The sequence below is a fragment of the Petromyzon marinus genome, chromosome 84, assembly GCF_048934315.1.
Source record: "Petromyzon marinus isolate PM22_M1 ecotype Great Lakes invasive population chromosome 84, UKy_Petmar_22M1.pri1.0, whole genome shotgun sequence".
NCBI lineage: Eukaryota > Metazoa > Chordata > Hyperoartia > Petromyzontiformes > Petromyzontidae > Petromyzon > Petromyzon marinus.
The window spans coordinates 3,994,714-4,012,175 of NC_133749.1; the positions used below are offsets into that span (position 1 = coordinate 3,994,714).

Genomic DNA, 17,462 nt, shown 5'->3' on the forward strand with positions numbered 1-17,462 from the left:
GTGTGTGAGTCTCTGTGTGTGTGAGAGTCTGTGTGTGTGTGTGTCTGTGTGTGTGTGTGTCTCTGTGTGTGTGTGAGAGTCTCTGTGTGTGTGTGTGTGAGTCTCTGTGTGAGCGTCTCTGTGTGTGTGTGAGTCTTTGTGTGAGTGTGTGAGTGTGTGTGTGAGTGTGTGTGTGACTGTGTGGGTCTCTGTGTGTGTGTGAGTCTGTGTGTGTGTGTGTGGGTCTCTGTGTGAGTCTGTGGGTCTCTGTGTGAGTCTGTGGGTCTCTGTGTGAGTCTGTGGGTCTCTGTGTGAGTCTGTGGGTCTCTGTATGAGTCTGTGGCTCTCTGTGTGAGTCTGTGGGTCTCTCCGTGTGAGTCTGTGGGTCTCTTTGTGAGTCTGTGGGTCTCTGTGTGAGTCTGTGGGTCTCTGCTTGAGTCTGTGGGTCTCTGTGTGAGTCTGTGGGTCTCTGTGTGAGTCTGTGGGTCTCTCCGTGTGAGTCTGTGGGTCTCTTTGTGAGTCTGTGGGTCTCTGTGTGAGTCTGTGGGTCTCTCCGTGTGAGTCTGTGGGTCTCTTTGTGAGTCTGTGGCTCTCTTTGTGCGTCTGTGGGTCTCTGCGTGAGTCTGTGGGTCTGTGTGTGAGTCTGTGGGTCTCTGTGTGTGTCTGTGGGTCTCTGTATGAGTCTGTGGCTCTCTTTGTGTGTGTGTGGATCTCTGTATGAGTCTGTGGCTCTCTTTGTGTGTGTGTGGATCTCTGTATGAGTCTGTGGGTCTGTTTGTGAGTCTGTGGGTCTCCGCGCGAGTCTACGGTGATTGTGGTGTTGACCCTGCGGTGGTTGTGGTTGTCGCGATGGTGGCGGTGCCGGTGTTGACGGTGGTTGTGGTTGTCGCGAGGGTGCTGACGGTGGTGGTGGTGGTGGTGGTGTTGGCGGTTGTTGCCTTGTGCAGGACGGACACACGCGGGGTCAACTTGAACCGTGTTTACTCCAACCCCAGCCCAACGCTCCACCCCTCCATCTATGCCGTGCACTCCCTGGCGCTGTATCACCACGCCGCTAACCGCCCGCGGCACAACCACAGTCACCGCGACAACCAGAGTCACCACGACAACCAGAGTCACCACGACAACCAGAGTCACCCCGACAACCAGAGTCACCGCGACAACCAGAGTCACCCCGACAACCACAGTCACCCAGACCCAGCCACTCACAACCACAGTCACCGTGACAACCACAGTCACCCTGACCCAGCCACTCACAACCACAGTCACCGTGACAACCACAGTCACCCAGACCCAGCCACTCACAACCACAGTCACCGTGACAACCACAGTCACCCTGACCCAGCCACTCACAACCACAGTCACCGTGACAACCACAGTCACCCAGACCCAGCCACTCACAACCACAGTCACCGTGACAACCACAGTCACCCCGACCCAGCCACTCACAACCACAGTCACCGTGACAACCACAGTCACCCTGACAACCACAGTCACCCAGACCCAGCCACTCACAACCACAGTCACCCTGACAACCACAGTCACCCAGACCCAGCCACTCACAACCACAGTCACCGTGACAACCACAGTCACCCCGACCCAGCCACTCGCTCACCCAACCTCACACCAACCCCACCGATAACCGCACCAACCACACGAACCTCACCAGTTCAGTGCCAAACAACCACCACAACCACCACAACCACCACAACCACCACAACCACCACAACCTCCACAACCACCACAACCACCACTACCACCACAACCACCACAACCACCACAACCTCCACAACCACCACAACCACCACAACCACCACAACCACCGCCGCTCAGCGGTGAAACGCAGCCAGTCCGATTCGGCGTGCGGACTCCGGCAGATGGTGAACTTCTCCGGTGATGGTGGTGGTGGTGACGGTGGTGGTGGCGATGGTGGTGGTGGTGGTGGTGATGGTGTTGGTGGTGGTGGTGGTGATGATGATGATGATGGTGGTGGTGGTGATGGTGGTGATGGTGGTGATGGTGGTGGTGATGGTGGTGGTGACGGTGATGGTGGTGATGGTGATGCTGGGAGTGGCGGTGGTGACGATAGCGATGGTGGTGGTGATGGTGGCGATAGTGTTGGTTGCGATTATGGTGGTGGTGGTGGTAGTGGCGTTGTCGGTGGTGGTGGTTGTTGTGGTGGTGGTGGTGATTATGGTGGTGGTGTTGATGATGGTTGTGGCGGTAGTGTTGGTGTTTGCGGTTGTAGTGGTGGTTGTAGTGGTGGTTGTTGTGGCTGTAGTGGTGGTGGTTGTTGTTGTGGTGGTGGTGATTATGGTGGCGGTGGTTGCGTCTGTGGTGGTGGCGGTTGTGGCTGTGGTGGTGGCTGTGGTGTTGGTGGTGGAGCGGGGAGGAGTGGGAGTCCGGGATCGGGATCCGCCCAGGAGAGCCCGGAGCGGACTCCACTCCGGGCTTTCCCGGCACGAGGGGAGAAAGCGCAGGGAGGTGGAACCACCAACACCACCACCACCACCACCGACACCACCACCACCACCACCGACACCACCACCACCACCACCGACACCACCACCACCACCACCGACACCACCACCACCGACACCACCACCACCGACACCACCACCACCACCACCGACACCACCACCACCGACACCACCACCACCGACACCACCGCCACCACCAACACCAGCACCGCCACCACCACCACCGACACACCACCACCACCACCGACACCACCACCGACACCACCACCGACACCACCACCACCACCACCGACACCACCACCACCGACACCATCAGCACCGTCGCTGCAGCGACTGCGGAGGTACGAGATACAGGAGGACTCACTCACTCACCCACTCACTCACTCATACACTCACTCACTTCACCCACTCACCCACTCACCACTCACCCACCCACTCACTCACCCACTCACTCACTCACCCACTCACTCACCCACTCACCCCACTCACCCTCACTCACCCACTCACTCACCCACTCACCCACTCACTCACTCACCACCTCTCTTCACTCACCCACTCACTCACTCACCCACTCACTCACTCACTCACCCACTCACTCACTCACTCACACTCACCCACTCACTCACTCACTCACTCCACTCACCCACTCACTCACTCACTCACCCACTCACCCACTCACTCACTCACCCACTCACTCACTCACTCACCCACCCACTCACTCACTCACCCACTCACTCACCCACTCACTCACTCACTCACCCACTCACTCACTCACCCACTCACTCACTCACCCACTCACTCACTCATCCACTCACTCACTCTCACTCACTCACCCACTCACTCACTCACCCACTCACTCACTCACCCACCCACTCACTCACTCATTCACTCACCCACTCACTCACCCACTCACTCACTCACTCACCCACTCACTCACTCACACACTCACTCACTCACTCACCCACTCACTCACTCACTCACCCACTCACTCACTCACTCACCCACTCACTCACTCATACACTCACTCACTCACCCACTCACTCACTCACTCATACACTCACTCACCCACTCACTCACTCACCCACTCACTCACTCACTCACCCACTCACTCACCCACTCACTCACTCACTCACCCACTCACCCACTCACCCACTCACCCACTCACTCACTCACCCACTCACCCACTCACCCACCCACTCACTCACCCACTCACTCACTCACCCACTCACTCACCCACTCACCCACTCACCCACTCACTCACTCACTCACCCACTCACTCACTCACCCACTCACCCACTCACTCACTCACCCACTCACCCACTCACTCACTCACCCACTCACTCACTCACTCACCCACTCACTCACTCACTCACCCACTCACCCACTCACTCACTCACTCACCCACTCACTCACTCACTCACCCACTCACCCACTCACTCACTCACCCACTCACTCACTCACCCACCCACTCACTCACTCACCCACTCACTCACTCACTCACCCACTCACTCACTCACCCACCCACTCACTCACTCACCCACTCACTCACCCACTCACTCACTCACTCACCCACTCACTCACTCACCCACTCACTCACTCACCCACTCACTCACTCATCCACTCACTCACTCACCCACTCACTCACTCACCCACTCACTCACTCACCCACTCACTCACTCACCCACTCACTCACTCATTCACTCACCCACTCACTCACCCACTCACTCACTCACTCACCCACTCACTCACTCACACACTCACTCACTCACTCACCCACTCACTCACTCACTCACCCACTCACTCACTCACTCACCCACTCACTCACTCACTCATCCACTCACTCACTCACCCACTCACTCACTCACTCACCCACTCACTCACTCACTCACCCACTCACTCACTCACTCACCCACTCACTCACTCATTCACTCACCCACTCACTCACCCACTCACTCACTCACTCACCCACTCACTCACTCACTCACCCACTCACTCACTCACCCACCCACTCACTCACCCACTCACTCACTCACTCACCCACTCACCCACTCACTCACCCACTCACTCACTCACTCACCCACTCACTCACTCACTCACCCACTCACTCACTCACCCACTCACCCACTCACTCACTCACTCACCCACTCACTCACTAACCCACTCACTCACTCACTCACCCACTCACTCACTCACTCACCCACTCACTCACTCATTCACTCACTCACCCACCCACTCACTCACCCACTCACTCACTCACTCACCCACTCACCCACTCACTCACCCACTCACTCACTCACTCACCCACTCACTCACTCACCCACTCACTCACTCACTCACCCACTCACCCACTCACTCACTCACCCACTCACTCACTCACTCACCCACTCACTCACTCACCCACTCACTCACTCACTCACCCACTCACCCACTCACTCACTCACTCACCCACTCACTCACTCACTCACCCACTCACTCACTCACCCACTCACTCACTCACTCACCCACTCACTCACTCACCCACTCACTCACTCACTCACCCACTCACTCACTCACTCACCCACTCACTCACCCACTCACCCACTCACTCACTCACTCACCCACTCACTCACTCACCCACTCACCCACTCACCACTCACCCACTCACTCGCTCACTCACCCACTCACTCACCCACTCACTCACTCACTCACCCACTCACTCACTCACCCACTCACTCACTCACCCACTCACTCACTCACTCACCCACTCACTCACCCACTCACTCACTCACCCACTCACTCACTCACTCACCCACTCACTCACCCACTCACCCACTCACCCACTCACTCACTCACCACTCACCTATCTCACTCACTCACTCACCCACTCACTCACCCACCCACCCACCCACTCACTCACCCACTCACTCACTCACCCATTCACCCCACTCACTCTCCCACTCACTCACTCACCCACTCACCCACTCACTCACTCACTCACCCACCCACCCACTCACCCACTCACCCCACTCACTCACTCACTCACCCACTCACTCACTCACCCACTCACTCACTCACCCACTCACTCACTCACCCACTCACTCACTCACCCACCCACTCACTCACTCACCCACTCACTCACCACTCACCCACTCACTCACTCACCCACTCACTCACTCACCCACTCACTCACTCACTCACCCACTCACTCACTCACTCACCCACTCACTCACTCACTCACCCACTCACCACTCACCCACTCACTCACTCACCCACTCACTCACCCACTCACTCACTCACCCACTCACTCACTCACTCACCCACTCACTCACTCACCCACTCACCTCACTCACTCACCCACTCACTCACTCACCCACTCACTCACTCACTCACCCACTCACTCACTCACTCACCCACCACTCACTCACCCACTCACTCACCCACTCACTCACTCACTCACCCACTCACTCACTCACCCACTCACTCACTCACTCACCCACTCACTCACTCACCCACTCACTCACCCACTCACTCACCCACTCACTCACCACTCACCCACTCACTCACCCACTCACCCACTCACCCACCCACTCACTCACCCACTCACTCACTCACCACTCACCCACTCACCCACCCACTCACTCACCCACTCACTCACTCACCCACTCACTCACCCACTCACCCACTCACCCACTCACTCACTCACTCACCCACTCACTCACTCACTCACCACTCACCCACTCACTCACTCACCCACTCACCCACTCACCCACTCACCCACTCACTCACTCACTCACCCACTCACTCACCCACTCACCCACTCACTCACTCACCCACTCACTCACTCACTCACTCACTCACCCACTCACCCACTCACCCACTCACTCACTCACCCACTCACTCACTCACTCACCCACTCACCCACTCACTCACTCACCCACTCACTCACTCACCCACTCACTCACTCACCCACTCACTCACCCACTCACTCACTCACCCACTCACTCACTCACCCACTCACTCACTCACCCACTCACTCACCCACTCACTCACTCACCCACTCACTCACTCACCCACTCACTCACTCACCCACCTCACTCACTCACTCACTCATCACTCACCCACTCACTCACCCACCACTCACTCACTCCACCCACTCACTCACTCACACACTCACTCACTCACTCACCCACTCACTCACTCACTCACCCACTCACTCACTCACTCACCCACTCACTCACTCACTCATCCACTCACTCACTCACCCACTCACTCACTCACTCACCCACTCACTCACTCACTCACCCACTCACTCACTCACTCACCCACTCACTCACTCATTCACTCACCCACTCACTCACCCACTCACTCACTCACTCACTCACCCACTCACTCACTCACTCACCCACTCACTCACTCACCCACCCACTCACTCACCCACTCACTCACTCACTCACCCACTCACCCCACTCACTCACCCACTCACTCACTCACTCACCCACTCACTCACTCACCCACTCACTCACTCACCCACACCCACTCACTCACTCACTCACCCACTCACTCACTCACCTCACTCACTCACTCACTCACCCACTCACTCACTCACCCACTCACCCACTCACTCACTCATTCACTCACTCACCCACCCACTCACTCACCCACTCACTCACCTCACTCACCCACTCACCCACTCACTCACCCACTCACTCACTCACTCACTCACCCACTCACTCACTCACCACTCACTCACTCACTCACCCACTCACCCACCCACTCACTCACTCACCACTCACTCACCACCACTCACTCACTCACCTCACTCACTCACCCACTCACCCACTCACTCACTCACTCACCCACTCACTCACTCACTCACCCACTCACTCACTCACTCACCCACTCACTCACTCACCCACTCACTCACTCACTCACCCACTCACTCACTCACTCACCCACTCACTCACTCACCCACTCACTCACTCACCCACTCACCCACTCACTCCCACTCACCACTCACCCACTCACTCGCTCACTCACCCACTCACTCACCCACTCACTCACTCACCCACTCACTCACTCACTCACCCACTCACTCACTCACTCACCCCACTCACTCACTCACTCACCCACTCACTCACCCACTCACTCACCCACTCACTCACTCACTCACCCACTCACTCACCCACTCACTCACTCACTCACCCACCCACCCACTCACTCACTCACCCACTCACTCACTCACTCACCCACTCACCTACTCACTCACTCACTCACCCACTCACTCACCCACCCACCCACCCACTCACTCACCCACTCACTCACTCACCCACTCACTCACCCACTCACTCACTCACCCACCCACTCACTCACTCATTCACTCACTCACCCACCCACTCACTCACCCACTCACTCACTCACTCACCCACTCACCCACTCACTCACCCACTCACTCACTCACTCACCCACTCACTCACTCACCACTCACTCACTCACTCACCCCACTCACCCACTCACTCACTCACCCACTCACTCACTCACTCACCCCTCACTCACTCACCCACTCACTCACTCACTCACCCACTCACCCACTCACTCACTCACTCACCCACTCACTCACTCACTCACCCACTCACTCACTCACCCACTCACTCACTCACTCACCCACTCACTCACTCACCCACTCACTCACTCACTCACCCACTCACTCACTCACTCACCCACTCACTCACCCACTCACCCACTCACTCACTCACTCACCCACTCACTCACTCACCCACTCACCCACTCACCACTCCCCCACTCACTCGCTCACTCACCCACTCACTCACCCACTCACTCACTCACCCACTCACTCACTCACCCACTCACTCACTCACCCACTCACTCACTCACTCACCCACTCACTCACCCACTCACTCACTCACCCACTCACTCACTCACTCACCCACTCACTCACCCACTCACCCACCCACCCACTCACTCACTCACCCACTCACTCACTCACCCACTCACCTACTCACTCACTCACTCACCCACTCACTCACCCACCCACCCACCCACTCACTCACCCACTCACTCACTCACCCCATTCACCCACTCACTCACCCACTCACTCACTCACCCACTCACCCACTCACTCACTCACTCACCCACCCACCCACTCACCCACTCACCCACTCACTCACTCACTCACCCACTCACTCACTCACCACTCACTCACTCACCCACTCACTCACTCACCCACTCACTCACCCACTCACTCACTCACTCACCCACTCACTCACCCACTCACACTCACCTCACTCACCCACTCACTCACCCACTCACTCACTTCACTCACTCCACTCACTCACTCACTCACCCACTCACTCACTCACTCACCCACTCACCACTCACCCACTCACTCACTCACCCACTCACTCACCTCACTCACTCACCCACTCACTCACTCACTCACCCACTCACTCACTCACCCACTCACTCACTCACTCACCCACTCACTCACTCACCCACTCACTCACTCACTCACCCACTCACTCACTCACTCACTCACTCACTCACTCACCCACTCACTCACCCCACTCACTCACTCACTCACCCACTCACTCACTCACCCTCTCACTCACCACTCACCCACTCACTCACCCACCACTCACTCACCCACTCACTCACCCACTCACTCACTCACTCACCCACTCACTCACCCACTCACCCACTCACCCACCCACTCACTCACCACTCACTCACTCACCCACTCACCCACTCACCCCCACTCACTCACCCACTCACTCACTCACCCACTCACCCACTCACCCACTCACCCACTCACCCCTCACTCACTACCACTCACTCACTCACTCACCCACTCACCCACTCACTCACTCACTCACCACTCACTCACCCACTCACACTCACCCACTCACCCACTCACTCACCCACTCACCCACTCACTCACTCACTCACCCACCACTCACTCACCACTCACTCACACTCACTCACTCACTCACCCACTCACCCACTCACTCACTCACCCCTCTCACTCACCACCCACTCACTCACCCACTCACTCCCCACTCACTCACTCACCCACTCACTCACTCCACCACTCACTCACCCACTCACTCACTCACCCACTCACTCACCCACTCACTCTCCACTCACTCACTCACCCACTCACTCACTCACCCCTCACTCACTCACCCACTCACTCACTCACCCCTCACTCACTCACTCACCCACTCACTCACCCACTCACTCACTCACCCACTCACTCACTCACACTCACTCACCCACTCACCACCACTCACTCACTCACTCACCCACTCACTCACTCACTCACCCACTCACTCACTCACTCACTCATCCACTCACTCACTCACCCACTCACTCACTCACTCACCCACTCACTCACTCACTCACCCACTCACTCACTCACTCACCCACTCACTCACTCATTCACTCACCCACTCACTCACCCACACTCACTCACCCACTCACTCACCCACTCTCACTCACCCACCCACTCACTCACCCACTCACTCACTCACTCACCCACCCCACTCACTCACCCACTCACTCACTCACTCACCCACTCACTCACTCACCCACTCACTCACCCACTCCACTCACTCACTCACTCACCCACTCACTCACTCACTCACCCACCCACTCACTCACCCACTCACCCACTCACTCACTCACCTCACTCACCCACCCACTCACTCACCCACTCACTCACTCACTCACCCACCACCCACTCACTCACCCACTCACTCACTCACTCACCCACTCACTCACTCACCCACTCACTCACTCACTCACCCACTCACCCACTCACTCACTCACCCACTCACTCACTCACCCACTCACTCACTCACCCACTCACTCACTCACCCACTCACCCACTCACTCACTCACTCACCCACTCATCACTCACTCACCCACTCACTCACTCACTCACCCACTCACTCACTCACCCACTCACTCACTCACTCACCCACTCACTCACTCACTCCCCACCTCACTCTCACCCACTCACTCACTCACCCACTCACCCACTCACTCACCCACTCACCACTCACCCACTCACTCGCTCACTCACCCACTCACTCACCCACTCACTCACTCACCCACTCACCACTCACTCACCCACTCACTCACTCACTCACCCACTCACTCACTCACTCACCCACTCACTCACCCACTCACTCACCCACTCACTCACTCACCCCCCACTCACTCACCACCTCACCACTCACTCACTCACCCACCCACCCACTCACTCACTCACCCACTCACTCACTCACTCACCCACCACCTACTCACTCACTCACTCACCCACTCACTCACCCACCCACCCACCCACTCACTCACCCACTCACTCACTCACCCACTCCACCCACTCACTCACTCACCCACCCACTCACTCACTCACTCACCCACCCACCCACTCACCACTCACTCACTCACTCACCCACTCACTCACTCACCCACTCACTCACTCACCCACTCACTCACTCACCCACTCACTCACTCACCCACCCACTCACTCACTCACCCACTCACTCACCCACTCACCCACTCACTCACTCACCCACTCACTCACCACTCACCCACTCACTCACTCACTCACCCACTCACTCACTCACTCACCCACTCACTCACTCACTCACCCACTCACCACTCACCCACTCACTCACTCACCCACTCACTCACCCACTCACTCACTCACTCACCCACTCACTCACTCACTCACCCACTCACTCACTCACCCACTCACTCACTCACTCACCCACACTCACTCACCCACTCACTCACTCACTCACCCACTCACTCACTCACCCACTCACTCACTCACTCACCCACTCACCACTCACTCACTCACCCACTCACTCACCCACTCACTCACTCACTCACCCTCACTCACTCACTCACCCACTCACTCACTCACCCACTCACTCACTCACCCACTCACTCACCCACCCACTCACTCACTCACTCACCCACTCACTCACTCACTCACCCACTCACTCACCCACTCACTCACTCACCCACCCACTCACTCACTCACCCACTCACTCACTCACTCACCCACTCACCTACTCACTCACTCACCCACTCACTCACCCACCCACTCACTCACTCACCCACTCACTCACTCACCCACTCACCCACTCACTCACCCACTCACTCACTCACCCACTCACTCACCCACCCACCCACTCACCCACTCACCCACCCACTCACCCACCCACTCACTCACCCACTCACTCACCCACTCACTCGCTCGCTCACTCACTTGCTCACTCACTCGCTCACTCACTCACCCACTCACTCACTCACCCACTCACTCAATCACTCACTCACCCACCCACTCACTCACTCCCCCACTCACCCACCCACTCACTCACTCCCCCACTCACCCACCCACTCACTCACCCACCCACTCACTCACTCGTCCCCTTGCTCGCTCACTCACTTGCTCACTCACTCACCCACCCACTCACTCACCCACTCACTCACCCACTCACTCACTCACTCACCCACTCACCCACTCACTCACTCACCCACTCACTTACTCACCCACTCACCCACTCACTCACCCACTCACTCACTCACCCACTCACTCACTCACCCACTCACTCACTCACCCACTCACCCACTCACTCACTCACTCACTCACCCACTCACTCACTCACTCACCCACTCACCCACTCACTCACCCACTCACTCACCCACTCACTCACTCACCGACTCACTCACTCACTCACCCACTCACCCACCCACTCACTCACTCCCCCACTCCCCCACTCACTCACTCACCCACTCACCCACTCACTCACTCACCCACTCACTCACTCACTCCCCCACTCACCCACCCACTCCCCCACTCCCCCACTCACCCACTCACTCACTCACCCACTCACTCACCCACGCACTCACTCACTCACCCACTCACTCACCCACGCACTCACTCACTCACCCACTCACCCACCCACTCACTCACCCACTCACTCACTCACTCACCCACTCACTCACGCACTCACTCACTCACCCACTCACTCACTCACTCCCCCACTCACCCACTCACTCCCCCACTCACCACCACTCACCACCACTCACCTTCACCACTCACCCTGCAGGAGCAGCGAGGCGACAGCAGTGGGCTGGCCTACTACGTGGACCTGCACGGCCATGCGACGCGTCGAGGCTGCTTTGTCTACGGCAACGCTCTGGGTGACGAGGAGCGGCAGGTACAGCTCCTGCTGCTACAACTACTCACCACCTACTACTCACCTACTCACCACCTACTACTCACCACCTACTACTCACCACCTACTACTCACCACCTACTACTCACCTACTCACCACCTACTACTCACCACCTACTCATCACCTACTCACCACCTACTACTCACCACCTACTACTCACCTACTCACCACCTACTACTCACCACCTACTACTCACCACCTACTACTCACCTACTACTCACCACCTACTACTCACCACCTACTCACCACCTACTACTCACCACCTACTACTCACCACCTACTACTCACCACCTACTCACCACCTACTACTCACCACCTACTACTCACCACCTACTACTCACCTACTCACCACCACCTACTCACCACCTACTACTCACCACCTACTACTCACCACCTACTCACCACCTACTACTACTCACCACCTACTACTCACCACCTACTACTCACCTACTACTCACCACCTACTACTCACCACCTACTACTCACCACCTACTACTCACCACCTACTACTCACCACCTACTCACCACCTACTCACCACCTACTACTCACCACCTACTACTCACCTACTCACAACCTACTCACCACCTACTCACCACCTACTACTCACCACCTACTACTCACCTACTCACCACCTACTACTCACCACCTACTACTCACCACCTACTACTCACCTACTCACCACCTACTACTCACCACCTACTACTCACCTACTACTCACCACCTACTACTCACTACGGCAACGCTCTGGGTGACGAGGAGCGGCAGGTACAGCTCCTGCTGCTGCTACTACTCACCACCTACTACTCACCACCTACTACTCACCACCTACTACTCACCACCTACTACTCACCACCTACTACTCACCACCTACTACTCACCACCTACTACTCACCTACTCACCACCTACTACTCAGCACCTACTACTCACCACCTACTACTCACCACCTACTACTCACCACCTACTACTCACCTACTCACCACCTACTACTCACCACCTACTACTACTACTCACCACCTACTACTCACCACCTACTACTCACCACCTACTACTCACCTACTCACCACCTACTACTCACCACCTACTACTCACCACCTACTACTCACCACCTACTACTCACCTACTCACCACCTACTACTCACCACCTACTACTCACCACCACCTACTACTCACCACCTACTACTCACCTACTCACCACCTACTACTCACCACCTACTACTCACCACCTACTACTACTACTCACCACCTACTACTCACCACCTACTACTACTCACCTACTCACCACCTACTACTACTCACCTACTCACCACCTACTACTCACCTACTCACCACCTACTACTACTCACCACCTACTACTCACCACCTACTACTACTCACCACCTACTACTCAACTACTCACCACCTACTACTCACCTACTCACCACCTTCTACTCACCACCTACTACTACTCACCACCTACTACTCACCACCACCTACTACTCACCACCTACTACTCACCACCTACTACTCACCACCTACTACTCACCACCTCCTCCTCACCACCACCTCACCACCACCTCCTCACCACCACCACCTCCTCACCACCACCTCACCACCTCCTCACCACCACCTCCTCACCACCTCCTCACCACCACAACCTCCTCACCACCTCCTCACCACCACCTCCTCACCACCTCCTCACCACCTCTTCACCACCACCTCCTCACCACCTCCTCCTCCTCACCACCACCTCCTCACCACCTCTTCACCACCACCTCCTCACCACCACCACCTCCTCACCACCACCACCTCCTCACCACCTCCTCCTCCACCTCCTCACCACCACCTCCTCACCACCTCCTCACCACCACCTCACCACCACCTCCTCACCACCACCACCACCTCCTCACCACCTCCTCACCACCACCTCCTCACCTCCTCCTCACCACCACCTCCTCACCACCACCTCCTCACCACCACCTCCTTACCACCTCCTCCTCACCACCTCCTCACCACCTCCTCCTCACCTCCTCACCTCCTCACCACCACCTCACCTCACCACCACCAGGTAGAGAACGTGCTGTACGCCCGCCTGCTGGAGCTCAACTGCCCCCACTTTGAGCTGTCTGCATGCAACTTCTCGGCCAAGGGAATGAGCGCCGTGGACAGCCGCGACGGGCAGAGCAAAGAGGGCAGTGGGAGAGTGTCCCTGCACAGAGCCACGGGCATCACTCACTGGTACACACACTGGTACACACACAGTGGTACACACACACTGTGGTACACACACTGGTACACACACACAGTGGTACACACACACACACACTGGTACACACACACACTGGTACACACACACACAGACACAGTGGTACACACACACAGTGGTACACACACACAGACACAAGGGAATGAGCGCCGTGGACAGCCACGACGGGCAGAGCAAAGAGGGCAGTGGGAGAGTGTCCCTGCACAGAGCCACGGGCATCACTCACTGGTACACACCACACACTGGTACACACACACTGGTACACACACACAGTGGTACACACACATACACACACTGGTACACAAGGGAATGAGCGCCGTGGACAGCCGCGACGGGCAGAGCAAAGAGGGCAGTGGGAGAGTGTCCCTGCACAGAGCCACGGGCATCACTCACTGGTACACACACACACACTGTGGTACACACACACACACAGACTGGTACACACACACTGTGGTACACACACACTGGTACACACACACACACAGTGGTACACACACACACCACACACACACACACACACCACACACACACACCACACACACACACACACTGGTACACACACTGGTACACACACACACACCACACACAGACACAAGGGAATGAGCGCCGTGGACAGCCGCGACGGGCAGAGCAAAGCGGGCAGTGGGAGAGTGTCCCTGCACAGAGCCACGGGCATCACTCACTGGTACACACTGGTACACACACTGTGGTACACACACTGTGGTACACACACACACACACTGGTACACACACACAGACACAAGGGAATGAGCGCCGTGGACAGCCGCGACGGGCAGAGCAAAGCGGGCAGTGGGAGAGTGTCCCTGCACAGAGCCACGGGCATCACTCACTGGTACACACACAGTGGTACACACACACACTGTGGTACACACACTGGTACACACACAGTGGTACACACACACAGACACACACTGGTACACACACACACAGTGGTACACACACACACACACTGGTACACACACACACAGTGGTACACACCACACACACACCACACACACACCACACACACACTGGTACACACACACACACACTGGTACACACCACACACACACAGTGGTACACACACCACACACACACACCACACACACACACAGTGGTACACACACACACACACCACACACACACCACACACACACACTGGTACACACACACACACACCACACACACACCACACACACACACTGGTACACACACACACAGTGGTACACACACACACTGGTACACACACACACAGTGGTACACACAGTGGTACACACCACACACACTGGTACACAAGGGAATGAGCGCCGTGGACAGCCGCGACGGGCAGAGCAAAGAGGGCAGTGGGAGAGTGTCCCTGCACAGAGCCACGGGCATCACTCACTGGTACACACACTGGTACACACACACACCACACACTGGTACACACAGTGGTACACACACACACACACTGGTACACACACACACACACACTGGTACACACACTGGTACACACACACACACAGTGGTACACACACACTGGTACACACACTGGTACACACCACACTGTGGTACACACACACTGGTACACACACTGGTACACACACACACAGACACACACACACACACCACACACACACACTGGTATACACCACACACACACACCACACACACCACACACACACAGACACAAGGGAATGAGCGCCGTGGACAGCCGCGACGGGCAGAGCAAAGAGGGCAGTGGGAGAGTGTCCCTGCACAGAGCCACGGGCATCACACACTGGTACACACACAGTGGTACACACACACACCACTCACTGGTACACACACACTGGTACACACACACACAGACACAAGGGAATGAGCGCCGTGGACAGCCGCGACGGGCAGAGCAAAGAGGGCAGTGGGAGAGTGTCCCTGCACAGAGCCACGGGCATCACTCACTGGTACACACAAACACACTGGTACACACACACAGTGGTACACACACACACACCACACACAGTGGTACACACACAGTGGTACACACACACACACTGGTACACATCACACACTGGTACACACACAGTGGTACACACAGTGGTACACACCACACACACACAGACACAAGGGAATGAGCGCCGTGGACAGCCGCGACGGGCAGAGCAAAGAGGGCAGTGGGAGAGTGTCCCTGCACAGAGCCACGGGCATCACTCACTGGTACACACACACTGTAGTACACACACACACAGTGGTACACACACAGTGGTACACACCATACACACACAGACACCACACACACACACAGTGGTACACACACACACAGACACACACACCACACTGGTACACACACACACTGGTACACACACACACACTGGTACACACACACACACTGGTACACACACACACACACTGGTACACACACACAGACACAAGGGAATGAGCGCCGTGGACAGCCGCGACGGGCAGAGCAAAGAGGGCAGTGGGAGAGTGTCCCTGCACAGAGCCACGGGCATCACTCACTGGTACACACACACACACTGGTACACA

The 17,462-nt window shown here is 56.7% G+C and overlaps 2 protein-coding genes across 3 annotated transcripts in view; both read left to right on the plus strand.

Moving 5' to 3' along the window:
- The window catches only part of LOC142905301 (uncharacterized), a 38,025-nt gene extending 35,731 nt beyond the window's left edge, over positions 1-2,294 (plus strand). For both annotated transcript variants that reach the window (XM_076057771.1, XM_076057770.1), the window contains exon 7: positions 927-2,294. In XM_076057771.1, coding sequence (XP_075913886.1) covers positions 927-1,818 — 892 coding nt within the window. In that variant the 3' untranslated portion in view covers positions 1,819-2,294. The remainder of the gene's footprint in view (positions 1-926) is intronic.
- On the plus strand, positions 2,294-15,728 carry LOC142907871 (uncharacterized). Its single transcript, XM_076057772.1, has 3 exons — positions 2,294-2,800; positions 12,581-12,691; positions 14,757-15,728. Exon 3 carries the CDS (start codon positions 14,841-14,843, stop codon positions 15,555-15,557), a length of 717 nt encoding a protein of 238 aa, XP_075913887.1. The 5' UTR covers positions 2,294-2,800; positions 12,581-12,691; positions 14,757-14,840; the 3' UTR covers positions 15,558-15,728.
- Positions 15,729-17,462: the final 1,734 nt, after the last annotated feature.